This window comes from Dendrobium catenatum, unplaced genomic scaffold (assembly GCF_001605985.2).
Source record: "Dendrobium catenatum unplaced genomic scaffold, ASM160598v2 fragScaff_scaffold_798, whole genome shotgun sequence".
Lineage (NCBI taxonomy): Eukaryota > Viridiplantae > Streptophyta > Magnoliopsida > Asparagales > Orchidaceae > Dendrobium > Dendrobium catenatum.
Window position 1 is genome coordinate 433,853 of NW_021319260.1, and position 17,286 is coordinate 451,138.

The 17,286-nt window shown below is 37.4% G+C and overlaps 1 protein-coding gene across 3 annotated transcripts; it reads left to right on the forward strand.

Moving 5' to 3' along the window:
• The first annotated feature begins 2,008 nt into the window (after positions 1-2,008).
• LOC110114432 lies at positions 2,009-15,401 on the forward strand. 3 transcript variants are annotated; one of them, XR_002305239.2, is made up of 4 exons: positions 2,009-2,268; positions 2,919-3,075; positions 14,650-14,834; positions 15,165-15,401. XR_002305239.2 is itself a non-coding variant. In XM_020847310.2 (3 exons), the coding sequence occupies exons 1-3, from the start codon at positions 2,047-2,049 to the stop codon at positions 14,781-14,783; spliced, it is 513 nt and encodes a 170-aa protein (XP_020702969.1). In that variant the 5' UTR covers positions 2,009-2,046; the 3' UTR covers positions 14,784-14,948. The 3 variants fall into 3 exon arrangements, 1 of the variants encoding a protein (XP_020702969.1); XR_003701418.1 differs by lacking the exon at positions 15,165-15,401 and adding an exon at positions 14,899-14,916; XM_020847310.2 differs by lacking the exon at positions 15,165-15,401 and having other exon boundaries at positions 14,650-14,948.
• The last annotated feature ends 1,885 nt before the right edge of the window (positions 15,402-17,286 follow it).

Consider the following 17,286-nt stretch of genomic DNA (forward strand, 5'->3'; position numbering starts at 1 on the left):
AGATAAAGCTAGATAGACCCCGTAGATGAGAAGACAACATTTTTCTACACTGATGAAGGACTATACTGATATCAGATCATGTCATTTTGACTCAAGAATACCGGAGCCACGTATCAACACCTCATGAACATGGTTTTTAAATACCTTACAAGGCACACTGTGGAAATATATGTAGATGATATGCTGGTGAAAAGTATTGAAAAATCACAGCATATTTCTAACTTGAAATAATGCTTCTACCTCCTTTGATCCTACAAAATGCATCTCAATCCTACCAAGTATTCATTGAGAGTCTCCCCAGGAAAATTCTTGGGTTCATGATTACCCACCACGGGATTTGATAATGAAAAGATTAAGGCACTAAGAGATATGGTGTCCTAAAAAATTATTAAGTCCAACATTTGAAAGGAATAGTTACAGCCTAGTCTCATAGGCAGAGTTAGGGGACCCCTTGTCCTACAAAAAATATTTTAAAATCAATGCATGTAATATAAGTTGAACAAGCTTTACTATGAAATCGAATTAGAGAGCATTGAAAGAACAATAGTTTAATCACTTATGTTGAGAAATAAATATTTGATTGTATTGATAATAAAATAAACAACACTATAAGTATATGCAATAAATTATAAGTTTTTAATTATCTTATTTTTTTAATCTAATTAAAATAAAATATTTAAATAAAATTTTTATAAAGCTATCAATGTCAACCTCAACTACAAATAAAAAATTGAGAGATTATCTAAAACATTTATTTTGTGCCTACACCAGAAATATTTCTGGCTCCGCCGCTCTTCATTATATATAATTCATCCTATTGAAATAGTAATAATTAAGGAATTAAGAATATATTTGATGAACTTATTATAAAAAAAATTTATTGCAAACTACATGTTTCATGTTGACCAAAAAAAAAAAAAACTAAGTAATAAGAATATGCATCTTTTACATTATTTCAATATTAAAACATGATAAATCTGAACTAATCAGAACTTATTATTCCGAAAATTTTAATCTATGATGTATGAAAACCAATAAGTATATCTAAAATATACAACCCCCTTAAAAATAAAAGGGTAATTATCATGAGCAATGAAGTTCGGGAATTCTGGGATTTAGCTTAAATATGTAGGTCACAAACTTCTCGTTTCCACTACATTCCACTGACCATATCAATGCCTTCTCTGGCGAGCTCCTTTCGACCGGACGTAGAGCTACGTTCGGCCGCCAATAAAATGTCGCCACGTGCTCTTACTCTTTACCGCGCGGCCGGACGACTTGACCCGAACCGAAACCCGGGAATGCTATGCTCTCGTATTGCGAGATATTGCTCGGTATTACTAGGTATTGCTTGACAATAACGAGAAATACCGCTATGTGAAGACCAATACCGAGAAATACCGAATTGTACCGAGTTTTTAGAAAAACTCGGTATAACTCGGTATTGCTCGATATTTGCTCGGCATTGGTTATTGCCGAGCAAAATCGATCAATACCTAGTAATACCGAGCAATACCTAGCAAAATTGAGAAATACCAAGCCATTCTGGTTCCGTTCTGGGTCGGGTTGTCGTGGCGCGCGGTAAATAGTGAGAACGCGTGGTGCGATTCTATTGGCGGCCGAACGTAGAGCTACGTCCTATGACTGGCCGAACGAGACATTCAAGAACTTTTGTCATGAAAGGTTTGCAAAATTTGGGGACAAGGAGCATAACTTCTATTAATTAAATAAAATGTATTAAAAAATTTAGTTAATCTATATTAATTAACTAAAAATATTAATTTGAACAAATTAATATTATTTGTATATAATTTAATTTAATAAAATATATTATATTTAATTTAGTATATAAATTATTATTTAATGATTAATTGTGATATTAAATTGTATTAATAATTAATTAATTAATATAATTAGAATCGAAAAGAATTTTATTACTTAAAACTATTAATCTTTAATCAAATTTTATTACCCGAATAAATGATTTGAAAGCTTTTTGTCAAAATGATCTGAGAATCGGGTTGCAGGAGGTGAGGGAATTAATATATGTGGCACATGTTTCATCTGGGAGAAGAAAGGGGAGCCATGGCGGAGAAGGAGAAGGAGAAGGCTGGTGGCGAGAGGTGGAAGGCAGCTATTGTCAATCTATCAGAGATGAGTGCGAACTTAGACTCCCTGCAGAAGATCCTGGCAAAGAAGGCCGTGTTCGTCGACGATGACACCTTCTCCAAGGCTTCCCTTATTGCCGAACAGGCCAGAAACATCAAGGCCTGAATCCGTCACTCTTTCTGTCCACTCCTTTATTCGATTTATTCTTTTATTGGAAAACAATGAGCCCGATCGCGGATGCTGATTTTTAGGGTTCACGCTTTCGATGTCTTATGATCCATTGCGCAGTGTATGAAGCACATAAGCGGGTCATTATATCACTAATTTAAAAACTTAGGATTGATTTATTTAAATCAATTTTGTACTGTATGAAGCATGACATGCTTTTATCGAATCAAGAATCAAGGGTTGATTGGGAATGAGATTTTTCTAAAGCTTTTAAATTCTTCTGAATTCCTTTATAAGTGGTGTTTAGATTGTCCAGCCAAGGGTTGTAAAGTGCAGACGAGCAGAAAATGATAGAACTGAGACTTTGTTATGCTTGGTTTTTAAACTATCAAGTCAAATGCTAAGAACTAACTCGACTTAATCAAATCACTTATTATTGGTGTGAACATTGACCGAATATAAGTAAAAAATCTAGTCAAAGGCCATCAAATTCATCAACAATTTTGATTGAAGACTCATGTTCTTTCTGAAGGTCCATCTCTTTATGATTAATGTACTTCTATGCATCCATCAAACCATCAATTACTAAATATATTTGGTTCAGTTATGATGACATCTTCTCTACTCGTAATTTTGAGCAGGCTCTAGAACAGAGGGTAGGGACGTTGGAACGAGAATTAGATGCTTCAATCGCAGCAGCAGCTCGTGCTCGTTCGGAGAAACGACAAGCTGAGGCAGCACAGCGAGCTGCTGAACTGCGTGCCCAGGATGTTGCTAAAGAACTGGAGAACACTACAAGTATGTACGCCCATTTATGTCACTTTTTGCTACATTCCATATGTGCTATAATATTCTGAATTTGGCTCCTTCAGGTTCACTTCATGATGTTTGATAGAAATATTAGAAATGCTTCTTTTTATCATTCTTTTTATTTAAACATTTATTTCAGGGAATCAAATTTTTTATTTTGATGAATAGGCCATAAATTTAGAAATTATTTCACTCTGGAAGTAAAATTACTTCTTCTGATAATCATACTTGGGTTGAATTGATTATGAATTGCATAAAGTATTTGATTAGCTAAGTAGTGTTTCGGCATGATGCTTATTTATAGGAAAGTTTAATGTAACTTAAAATTCGTTTTTAATAGTCATAATGGATGCATGCCTATTTGCTTTCTTTCACAATTTTAATGTAGATACTATTATAGCTGCAAATGTTCTTCTTGGAATACCTTATACATAATCTAGCAAATTCAATTTTTCTTAAATGAATCATGGCTACAAGATTGCCCAACCTGAACTTTCTTGGTCAGTTGGGTTGGCATGGATCAACGTTGCCACTCTCCATGGAGGCTATTTAGTTGCCATGCCAAAGTTATATATGTCAGCGTACTTCTTTTTTTATTATTATTGATGAGTTGAACCTAACAACGCTTTTGGCATCTTTAGCTTTCCTAAAAGCCATGTCTCGCCATCTGCAAAAGACAGTTTTGAAATACCTTTGCCTCTATATGAAATTTATGCATTAAAACCCATTTGCAACGATGCACGACACTGGTAGAAACTGTAGAACTTGTAGACCCCTTGGGTTCTTGAGCTGAACCTTACGGTTCTTGACACAGAACAGAGAGACAGAGAAAGAGAATTTGTATCTCGTATGTCTTCATTACAGAGCCAGTAGAACCTATATATAGACAAGCCTATACAGGAGAAATAACTAGCTGACCAATAATATAATGCCAGCTCATTATCAATATTACTTAATTACATTTGGTTTATTTCCTAATATTCCCCCGCAAACTAATGGGTTATGGATAACCGTTAGTTTGAGCCTGAGAGCGTGGAACCGCGGTGTAGATAAGGACTTAGTGAAAATGTCAGCAGTTTGATCAATAGTGTTGATAGGTAGAATATGAATGTTGTTGTGTAGAATGTGATCCCGGATGAACTTTTGATCTATCTCTATATGCTTCATCCTAGCATGGAATACCGGGTTGTTTGCGAGGGCAATCGCCGACATGTTATCACAAAATATATTGGTCGGTGTAGTTTGAGGTATGCCGAATTCATCCAGAATTTTGCGAAGCCAGATAACGTCGGCAGTAAGTGCGGCGAGGGCTCGATATTCTGACTCCGTGGATGAGCGGGTGACTGTGTGTTGCTTCTTTACCGTCCAAGAGATCAAATTGTCGCCTAAAAAGGAGCAGAAACCGGTGGTAGACTTGCGAGTCATTGGATCCTCGACCCAATCGGCATCTGAAAAGGAAGTAAGTTCTAAATTAGATTTTGAAATAGGTAAACCGAACTCCAACGTACCTTTGATGTAACGAAGAAGCCGTTTGAGAAGAAAAACGTGTTGCGGTAAAGGATTTTGCATGTGTTGGGATAAGGTATTGACGTTGTAGGAAATATCGGGACGAGTAATTGTTAAATATTGTAAAGATCCCGTGAGCTTTCTGTATAGCGTTGGATCCGAGAGCAAGGCTTCTTGTTGGAAATCTTTTGGAAGCTTTGTGCAGGAGGGGTTGACGATGGGATTGCATTATTGGAGTTGAGCTTGTTGAAGGATCGATAGGGCATATTGCTTCTGAGATAAAAAGAACTGCTGATTGTGCCGAGATATTTGAATACCCCAAAAATTGTGTACCTCCCCAAGAAGTTTGATAGTGAATCTTGAGCTTAGGTGTGTCACAATCTCAGTAATCAAAGATGGGTTATTATCGGTAATTAAAATATCGTCGACATAAATAAGTAAAAATATTTGAAATGTAGCTTGATTGAGTATAAACAAAGAGGGATCAGATTTACTGTTTATGAAGCCAAGAAGAAGAAGTTGTTCCGTGAAAATATTATACCATTGGCGTGGAGCTTGTTTGAGGCCGTATAGAGTTTTGTGTAGCCGACACACATAGTCCGAATGCGTTGGATCCTCGAAACCACGTGGTTGCTTCATGTAGACGGTTTCTTGAAGTTGTCCATGCAAGAAGGCGTTTGCTAGGTCTAGCTGCTGAACCTGCCAATCATTCTGTATAGCGATAGCAAGTAAAATGCGGATAATATGCAATTTAGCAACGGGACTAAACGTTTCGGTATAATCTGTGCCAAATTCTTGGTTATTGCCTAAAACTACTATACGAGCTTTGTACTTGGCGATTGATCCGTCGGCGTGATGCTTGGTACGATAGGTCCATTTACAGCCTAGTACACCTGAGTCTGGTGAAGGTACAAGCGTCCACGTACCCTGTTTTTGCAGGGCTAGAAACTCTTCCACCATTGCGTTACGCCATTCAAACTTTTTGACTGCATCCATGTAACAAGAGGGATCAAGAGCCGGTTCTGGAGTCTGGTTCTTGTGAAAAAGATTGAACCGAAGTGTTGGTTTTGTAGAACCTGTTTTGCTGCGGGTCACCATGGAATGTTTGTTCATAGGGAGAGCAGGTTGTTCTTTATCAAAATTGCAGATGGTAACGGGTTTGCAGCTGGGAATGGGAGAGCTGTGAGGATCATTGTCAGCTATGGGCGGCTCTAGAGATGCACAAATAATTGGTGAAGGATGGTACTTGACAGGTTGATTGTGCTGCTGTTGTTGATGCACCGAATGAGGGATCAGTAGTGCTGGCGGAGTTGGGTTGATATTCTGAGAGGATGCGCTAAAAGGAACCAAGAAAGGGAAATGTTGTTCATCAAACGTTAAATTCCTAGAAATAGTGACTTTGGAGGTAGAAATGTCGAAACACTTTAGCTTTTATATTTATCAGAATAACCTATGAACACACATGACTTTGTTTTGAGTTGCAATTTATGGAGATCATGAGGTGGTATTAAAGGAAAACACGCACAACCAAAAGTACGTATATGAGTGTATTGCGGTTTGATTTTGTAAAGTAATTCGAAAGGCGATTTGTTCTGAGTAGTGGGAGAAGGCATCCGGTTAATTAAGTACGCTGAAGTGAGGACGTCGTCGGGCCAATAAAGGTAAGGGACGTTAGCTGTAGATAGAAATGATCTTGATGTTTCAATTATATGCCGGTGCTTGCGTTCGGCGATGCCGTTTTGCTCAAGCGTATACGGACACGAAATCTGATGACTTGTGCCATGCGTTTTAAGAAAAGTAGTAAACGAATGATTGAGATATTCACCTCCGCCATCAGTACGAATGCATTTTATTTGCTTGGAGGTGAGTTTCTTAATATGATCTTGAAATCAATAAAAAGAGGAGTAACATCAGACTTAAAACGTATCAGAAAAAGCCAAGTAAATCTAGTAAAATCGTCTACGAAGAGTACGTAGTAAAGAAAACCATTAGATGAAACAACAGGTGCAGGACCCCAGACGTCCGTATGTATCAAATCTAACACAGATTTTGTTCGACAAGAAGATCTTTCGAACGGAATCTTGTGAGTCTTGGACGTATTACAAGAATGACAAACAAGACTAGTATTGTTTATATGTAATGAAGGATTAGAAAGAGCTATAGTATGTAAAGTTCTTTTATTCGGGTGTCCTAGCCGATTATGCCAGGAGAACAAAGGTGCTGATGCGGCTGCGTTCGCTTGATGCTGAGGCTTGCAATCAGTTATGGGATTGATCGGATAGAGACCTTGAATACACGGACCTTGAAGAAGTGTCTCCTGAGTCTGTAAGTCCTTCAAAACAAAACCATTAGGAGTGAAGGTGATAGAGAGATTGTTATCTTTTGTGAGTTGCGAAATAGAAATGAGATTATATTGAAGGGATGGGGTATGTAAAATATTAGATAGAACTAACTTACGAGCAGGTGTTGGAAGAACACCTGAACCGGAATGAGCTATACCGACTGAACTATCGTCACCGATGGTTACTCCGTCTGAACCTCGGTATGATTGAGAGATTGTTAAATTCTCTAGAGAATTGGTGAGGTGAGACGACGCGCCTAAATCAAGATATCATTCTTCAGTGGATCTTGAATTTCCAGCAAGCAGGGCGGTATTGGACTGGTTCTGCGACGGAGGAACATACTGCAGGTTAAGGCAGTGCCAGCATGAGTTCGCTGAATGACCCCTTTTTTGGCAAATTTGGCAAGTAATGCTCGGGGTGGAGGAGGATCTTGATGAGTTGGCGGAGGAGCGCCCCTTGGATTGTCGTCCGCGGCCACGGCTTGAGAATAACGCCGTGTTTTGATCGACAGAGATGGTCCGAGCGACATCGGAAGCAAGATTTATCTCTTCACTAAGAAGAAGGGCGTACAAGTTGTCAAGACTGATGGGAGATAACATAGTGCGAATGGAGGTCTTAAAGGATTGATAAGGAGGAGGGAGCCCATTAAGAATATGAAGAACGATGTCTTCGGTATCCAGAGTGGAACCGGCAGCAACAATTTGATCTACAAGAGATTTGATATCTAAAAGGTATTGAGTAATGGTTGAATTCTTGAGTGAAATGTGATGTAGGGCATTCTTTAGTTGAATGACCTTAGACCGGTTGGTTGATTGAAACCGGGTTTCAAGGGTTTGCCAGATTTCAAATGTGGAATCGAGGTGAATGATATAGGGCAAGATCGGAGAGGAGATAGTGGAGCAAATGGCAGCGGCTAAGTTCTGGTCGGTGAGTAACCAGGTGGACGGAGCGTGATTTTGCGATGTAGAATCATCGGTATGAGGAAGAAGAGGTGGGGTTTGAGAAGAAGGAGAGTGCAGAAAAGATTCAAACCCATTTGCCCGAAGAACCTTAGAGATTTGTGATCTCCAAATAGAATAGTTCTCTGGTGTGAGTTGGATCTGCACGATTGATTTGAGGTTGGAGATGACGGATTTCAAGATGGAAGAAAGAGCCGAAGGATCGCGCGGTGTGGTGACGTCGGAATCTTCAATGGGAGAGGCGGATGAGGTCGCTATTGATGCCCGGAAGGAACGAACTGACTGATACCATGTAGAACCTGTAGACCCCTTGGGTTCTTGAGCTGAACCTTACGGTTCTTGACACAAAACAGAGAGACAGAGAAAGAGAATTTGGATTTCGTATGTCTTCATTACAGAGCCAGTAGAACCTATATATAGACAAGCCTATACAGGAGAAATAACTAGCTGACCAATAATATAATCCCAGCTCATTATCAATATTACTTAATTACATTTGGTTTATTTCCTAATAGAAACGGGTCATGACTTTGTGATGTAGCAGTTAAATTTTGTCATTGTTTTCTATTTCTATGATTATTGTAATGATAATATTATAATTTGGAAGTTTATTACATGTTTTAATATTAAGATTTCTAAAGTAGATTTGTAGTTAATTAAATGTAGTTTATTGATCATCAAAAGGTGATCGAGCTCATGCAAAAGGAATGCTTATTTTTCATGAAAACGAACCAAAGAGCTGATGCATGGCCCAACAGTGAATTTTTCATGCAATGGATGACCAAGGCTGATCTCCCCATGGAAGACGAATAGAAGGAAGTTCATATCACATGCAACCAAAGTCAACAATTCAAGGCAACAATGCCCCCTTTTCCTCCATTTGTTCATCCTCTTGGTGGCTTAATTCTTTTGGTTGGAAGTTCCCTGGCTTGCTTGTTACCAACCTTAATCTTTTGGGAAAGATTGAGTTTTAGTTATTTTTGTTTACCTCCTAAAATTTTATTTTGTTTTGTTTCTTCCAAATCTCCGTAATCATCACGTGCATCCTCACTTTATCTTTCATAAGAAATAACAGAGATGAACACTCTTTTTTTGCACTTTCTGGAAGTCCTTGTTACATAGTCTCAGGTTTGGCGCATCCGTCTCCTCTCAAACACCATTTCCATGCTCCTTTGTAAACTCTAGACTCACTCACTCCCATTCCAAACCCTGGAATATATGGCTCTCATGTTTCATCTTTCCCAAACCACCACTTTCATTCCCTCCACCTTCAAACCCTTCCATAATTCTTCACAACTTTCACCGTTACCTTGTCTACCTTTTCCTCTCTTAGCCAAATCCTAAACAAGCCTTGGCCTAGCGCTATCTACCCTCTTCCCTCAGTACTTTTCCAAGCCAAACTATTTTCGGTCAATCCTATAATTTCATCATTATCCTTTTTTAGCTACTCACAATTCCTCCCAAATATTCACAATAACCTCTCCACTCTATTTGCAACAAGTCATCACCATCTCACTCCAATTTAACCCATGACCAAGCTCCATCATTTAGCCCGTGAAGATGTGGTTTTTGAGGGTATCGCTAAGGATGAAGCCTCAATGCGTGGCATGAATTTGCTTACAAAGAATAGGTTGTCAAGGGTGCCATTGCGGACAAATCACGCCAGGAGTATGAAAGCCATGATGTGATTTCACCAAGGAAGATGAGGTCATCGAGCGTACAAAAGTATAGGAGGTCAAGGCCATGACGTGTTTGATGGTAAAGGTGAGGTCATTGAATTTGTTGTTGTAGCTAGAGTACAGAATGCTAAGATCATTTATTTGTCAACAGTGTTACTGGTAATTGAAAGCACAAATGACTCATCATCTTCTCCATAGCTCCGCTATTCAACATGATTTCTCTGTCGCAGCTGACCAACCATTGTCGCTACTCTACCTACAAGATTCATGCTAATTACATCTTAGTCATTGTTCTATAATTAACTAAGTATATTGTTGTAATTTTCTCTTACCACTTATAGAAGTATGCATTTTCTGTGCTCAGACGCAGCAGGCAACGTAATGTAATAGTCTTGATTCAAAAAATACATTACAACTTCTATCCTTCCATCCACTCTGTCTTTATTCATTAAGCTTATTTCATCACGATATCAGAGCCATCAGTCATCGGACTATAAACTTAACTACTTTTTTTTTTAGCTCACCATTTCTTCTTCATTTCCATGGATTCTACTGTTGTCAAGCTCAATGACATTCTCATTCCCACTCAGCTCAAGTTTCTTAAGTCAAATATCAAAATATAGTGCACATTCAACTTATTGCTGAAAATTATCCCACTTGGCATTCACAAATCAACAAATTATTCACTGCAAATGGATTTGAAGGTTACATGAAAGCGACTACCACTTGACTGTCCAAACATACCATCTCCGACACAAGATAGCTGAACTCTCAGTCTCTCTCTGGTTACTAGTAGATTAGAACTTGGTTGCTGCACTATACTCCACTATCTTTGCATCTATTCTTCCATACATTCTTAACTTAGAAACATGCCATTCCATTTGGATTACACTTGAGCACCACCTACAATCCACATATCGAACAAGTGCCATCCAGCTCAAAATTGAACTTCACTCACTTACCATGAAAAATCAGTTTATGACTGATTACCTTTCCAATGTAAAATGCATTGTTGATAAAATTGTTGTAGCCGAAGGTTCCATGGATATCGAGGATATTATTCTATATATATTAAATGGTCTAGCAGCGAACTACCAGAGCTTCAAGACTTCTATAGGTGCTAAGCTCTCTCCAATTGGTCTCGACAACCTATACTCTCTTCTGTGTTGTGAAGAGGTGAATCTAGCAACTGAAGTAGCCAAAGAACTATATGTTTCTAATTTTACTCCAGCTCCTGATTATCAACATGCTCTTTCTTCCACACGTATTCAAAGCCGCTGTCGATTCTCACTTGCTTGCGATCTTGGACGCTCCTCATTCCAAAAAAATTTTCTCTCTGGTTCCTCCAAGGGGCGATATCCTGAAATCTTCTCTAGTTTGCCAAATTTGTCGTAAACGCAACCATTCTGCTTTTGATTGTTGGCATTGAAGAGATCTAAGTTTCACCCAACCAACCTCTAATTCTGCTCATGCTTTTGTTGTTGATCACTCCTGGTTGGTACTTAGACAACGGAGCTACTGCACATCTGACTTCAGAATTTCATTCAATTCAATAGCCTTCTCCATACCAGAGCTCAGATCAGGTACTTGTTGGCATTGGAACTTTTCTGCCCATACTCCACTCCGAAAAAGGTCTTCTTCCAAGATTTTCATGTATGCTTTCCATAACTCCTCTACTTCATGCTCCCAAACTCTCCCACAATTTACTCTCCATTTCCAAGCTTTTTGCTGACAATAATTGCCCCATTTCCTTTGACAATTCTGGTTACATCATCAAGGATCAGCAGAACAACAACATAACTCTTTGTGATCCCTGCCATAATGGTCTTTACCCCATTCCCAAATCCATTCCAACAATTGCGCTCCTCCATTTCATTCTCCATAGCCCTCTGGCATCATTGGGTCATCCAAGTCTTTCCACCTTAAGTACAATAGCAAAAAAATTTCATGCTTTATGTATTCCTTCTACTACTACTACTCATGTTTGTAATTCATGTGCTCTTGCTAAGAGCCATAGACTTCCATTTAATGAATCAATTAATGTTACTTCTTCTCCACTTCAACTTATATATGTTGATGTTTGGGGTCCATCACAAATTAATTCCACATATGGTTTTAGATTTTATGTATTATTTATTGATGATTTTACCAGATATATATGGCTCTATCCTATGCAACACAAATATGATACTACAAATAAATTCATACTCTTCAAAACTATTGTTGAAAAATAATTTAACAAACCAATTTGCACTCTTCGAACAGATAGGAGTCAGTTTCTAAACAACTCACTCACTCGTTACTTAATTCAACATGGCATTCACCACCAATATAATTGTCCCTATACCCCACAACAAAACGACAATGTCGAACGCAAACGCCGCCATTTGCTTGAAATCGTTCGTGCCTTGCTAATTGAAGCCCAATTACCAGCTCACTTTTGGGTTGAAACCTTACTTACCACTGTCTACCTCATAAATTAATTGCCTTCCCCCACCACCTCTTATCTTTCACTTGCCAACTTCTACATAACAAACTTCTAACCTACACTCATCTTTGCGTTTTTGGCTGTCGTTGCTATCCCTGATTTTGTCCATACTCTCCACACAAACTTGCCTCCCGTTCCACTCCTTGCATTTTCCTTGGCTATGCCATATTTCAAAAAGAATATAAATGCTATAATCTTTTACTGGCAAAATCATCATCTTCCGCCAAGTTCAATTTAACGAGTTTTATACTCCAACAATCACCTCACTAGCTCCTACTTTCGTACCAAATCCTGCTCCAATTACTTTTACACTAACTCCAGCCATTTCACCTCCACCTTCTCCAACAATTCAACCAACTACCTTTCTTCCTTCGTTCTTACCCTCTACCTCCACAAAATATGTCGCATTCACCATCTTCAAATTCCTCAAATTCTTCCCCCACCTCCTCACACTACTCCAATCAATCGTCATCCCATGCCACTTAAAACCCCACCAAATCCTTGATCTCAGTCGTACTCTTTCCACTACTCCCACGTGATACAGTTCAACCATCAAACCCTCTCTACCGAATTCCATGCTCTCCAATCTCAAGGTACCTGCACATTAGTACTTCATCCCAATCAAAATGTCATAAGTTACAAATAGATCTTTAATATTCAATACTATTTCGATGACTCCATTGCTAGGTACAAAGCAAGATTAGTTGTGCAAAACTATAAGCAAGAATATGGCATAGAATATGTTGAAACCTTCAATCCAGTTGCCAAATCACCAACTATACACCTCTTCCTTACTGCTGCACTAAATTTTAACTAGCCTATTCTTCAATTATATATGGCCAATGCATTTCTTCATGTAACCTTAAACGAAATTGTATTCATATCTCTACCACAAGCCTTTGAAGACCCTCAACACCCACACCATATTTGCCTATTAAAGAACCACACCATGTTTGTCTATTAAAGAAGGATCCCCGTGGCCTCAAGCAAGCTTTTCGTCAGTGGTTTGCTATCCTCTCAAATTATCTAAATCAACAGGTTTTAACAGCAGCTCCACCAATGCCTCTCTTATGATATATCATTGACAGCACATTCGGGCTTATTTATTAATCTATGTGGATGATATTCTTATTACTGGAAATGATCAACCTTTCATTTCGTCTCTTCCCAGCGAACTTCACCAATGCTTCAACATGAGAACTCACCTCCCTTACACGATTCCTTGGCATTGATGTCACATTAACATCTTTTAGGTGCAGCCTATCTCAGCAAACATACATCCAAGAGCTTCTCCATAAAGTTGGCACGTCATCTTGCAAGTTTCTCTCCAATCCACTTCCTTCTAAATCATCTACACCAGCTGAATTGCAAATTTCTTTTTCAGACCCTGCTTATTTTTGGCAATTAGCAGGCTCCCTACAATACATTACATTGACTCGCCCGGACATTACTTTTGCTGTAAACAAAATCTGTCAGCATATGCACAATCCCCTTAACTGTCATTTTCTGCTGCATAAGCACATCCTTCGTTATCTAAAAGGTACAGGTACTTATGGCTTACTCATTTAACGTGGGAAACTTCAGCTTTCAGCTTTTTCAGATTCAGATTGAGCTGGTGAAATCAATGATCACAAGTCTACTAAAGGCTGCTACATTTTTCTTAGCAATACTCTTCTCTCATGATGTATAAAAAAACAAAATACGGTAGCTCGATCATTTACAGAAGTTGAACACAACTCTCTAGTTGCTGCCACAATCGATCTCATCTGGCTTCATCGCCTCTGTCAAGACTTCTCTCTCTCCCTCAACACTACTTCACTATTTTTGTGATAATTTGCAGCTATTTCTATTGCAAGTAATCCTATTTTTCATTCTCGAACAAACACATTGAAATCGATCACCATTTCATTCGAGAAAACATTAACCCCAAAATTATTGTTCTTCATCATATTTCCATCAAAGATCAACTAGCAGATATCTTCACCAAAGCATTGCCTACTCCTCGGTTCACTCTTCTCAAAAACAAGTTGACGGTATGTTCCTTTTTTCAATAGCTCCACTATTCCACATGATTTCTCTGCTGCAGCTCACCTGCCACTGTCGCCACCTCCGCCTGCAAGATTCCTACAGCTTAGCCACTGATCTATGACTAAGAATATTGTTGTAATTGTCTCATTCTACTTATATGCAGTTACTGTACTCAGACATCAGCAGACAATGTAATGTAATAGTTGACGGTATGAGTTCCCCTACATAAGCTCCTTGGTCTTCGTATTAGCGAATTATATTTATATGCAAGTTAATTTTCATTTGTCCATTTAGGCTTAGTTTGGGACGGCTTTTTTATTGCTTTCTAAAACGGAGTTTTATTACAAATTTTTTTATTTTTGTATTAAAACTCCGTTTTAGAAAGCAATGAAAAAGCCGTCCCAAATGAAGCCTTAATTTTAATAAAGATTTAAGCTGTTTTTTCCTTAGGTTGTAACAGAAAACAGGTCTGTCAACATTCTTTTATTTTAAAAATTTCTGTTAGTCGCTGATTTTGGAATTATAGAGGTGAAGATAATTTTGTTTTTCTACAATTTCAGAAGTGTTTGAGCTACATATGGAGGAGTTGCGTAGAAAGCAAGAGGAGATTTCTAAGAAAGATGGTGAAATCAAAGTATTGGAGGCTATAATACAAACACTCAGTAGAAATGGCTCAACTGCCTCAGAAGATTAAGCAGCAGATATGTTTATCTGTTTTAGCTTGTGGAGCTGCCTTAGCAACCATGTAGGTCTATGCAATATTTGCATTATTTTTTCTTTACTATATTGTTATAGCTTCTTCTTTGCAGGCAGAATTATACTTTGGCTTCGTTTGGAAAGGCTTTCTTACTACTTAAAGCAGTTTTATAGTACAAAATTTTTTATTTTTGTACTAAAAAGCTGCTTCATAAGCAATAAGAAAGCCGTCTCAAACAAAGCCTTTGTTTGAGACAGCTTTCTTCCTGCTTTTTAAAATTATTTTTTAATATAAAATTTTTAATTCAAGAAATTTTTGTACCAAATAAAACATTAATCTTATTCACGGAGCTGCATTATGTCAAAAATATTATTTCAGCAAGTGTCGCCGGAGGTTATGCTATGCTGTTAAACCAGATGGAGAGCTTCATCAAGCTCGAATATTCATCATGGGCATCCAAGCTTCAGGAATATGAGCAAATCTACCCTCTGTGAATTTGTTTCTTTAGGTTGCTATTCACAGCATAATCATAAAAAAAGATATGCTACTCTTTGTAACCCAAATTGGACAATCTATTTTTAATATATAAGCCTGAAACATAATTGATGTTATCAAGTTTCTGAAAGTGAGATCTTTGAAGAAAGCAGTACAATTATTATGCAATTCATTAAGAAAGAAATGTAATGCTATAATACAAGATTGTATTATCAATTGATGGCTTGATGATCAAGATCAATAGACTATTTAAGTGAAATTCCAATTATCATAGAATAAGAATACGTTTTTAGTATATTTTGTATAAATTTGCATTTGAACTTTCAATTATAGATTATCATAAATTATGCTATAATCACTTTAGAATTGATGACTTTCTTAGATCAATGAGTGTTGGGGATGTGAAAGTAAGCCACGCGTTGCGAAACAAAAATGAAAATAGAAATGCAGTGAAAAAGGACATCCGGATTTAACATGAAAAAATTTAAAATGGAATAAAAAAATTATGGAGCCAAATCACATCAAAAAAATCATTATGAAAATTAGGAGAAATATGTATAAATTTCTCTTCTCTTGCGCTCTCTTCTTGGTTCTCTCATCTCTTGCACCATTTTCACTCAAAAATCACATGAAAGTAATGTAAACATACATTAAGGAATGCCACCCTTCAGAAAAAAATTTGTCTAGCGTTGTGGCACTACATAGTACTGCGGCGTTGAATCTAAAGTGTTGTGGCGCTCTACTCTCTGACTTTTTTTCTAGCAAACTTTATAGCATCGGGACACTCGGGTGCACAACGCAGGGGCACTCAGGTGATGAGTTGCTATGAGCAACCTATATATATGTTGATGATGGAAAGATAAATTTTGGTCGCTATGAGCAACCTATATATATATATATATATTCAAAACTTCTAACCTTTTAATTAAGATATACCTCTTTTGATCATAGTATAATGAAAGATAACTTTTAGCTCAACTTTAGTTCCTATTTATTTAACTTTGTATTTACTATTTAATAATATTTTTCATTCTTTTTTTTTTTTAATGTGCACTTAATGCACATGCAGTTATTCTAGTATCAATAAATTAAGCAATATAATATTTTTCTTGATGAAATTAATGTATTCATTGGCAACTATAAACTATGATTAATATGTTACTCAAACTCACCTTGATTTGGCATGAATCTCGTTGCAATTATGACTTGGAAATTTTCAAAATTAACTTTAGGGTCATTTGAACTTTGATTTTAGCAAACATAATAGTTAAATTGATCATCTTAGGGAAACGAACCTAACAACACCAAATTCGATCCAATATGAGCCCAAATGGGCCAAAATAAAAGAACTAAAGCCTAATGGAATGCTTTAGATCATTAATTGGATGATCAAATGATCTTCAAATATGACATGCTTATAGTAGAATTGAGTGGATCGATGAGATGAATCCAAAGAGCTCAAAATCACCTACTTTTAACCTTTTTTAAGGCATTTAAATGCTTGATAAATGTTCTATAATCAAGGGGATCACTATGACCCGTCCGATGAAACACTCTCAACATACCCTTGATCTTCTCCATATTTACTAGACATGCCGCTCCTAAAACACTATAAATAGCCCAGCATTCTTCACATGAGGGAGGGGAGACGAGGAGGAGGATAAGTATCGCAGTAATGAATGGAAGGCTTGGTTGTCAAAGATGATTTATATTAGACAATACAATACCACAAGGCAAGCGTTCCCGCATTATATAGTGGAAATTTAAATGTTGAACAATAGTAAGCAATAAATTGTAAATAATGGCTCATAAAAATTCAATCAACCCTCCCAACCATATCTGCCACCCGTCAGTCCACAGCTAACGAAAATTATTATTCATGTCATGGCCCCTCAGTCCATACTAAATGTAAGTAACCTTAAACATTTAATAAAATGTGTGCGTGTTTTATGTGTACTATGTGCGTAATATGTGCGTGTATTATGCGTACTTAATGCGTATTTTG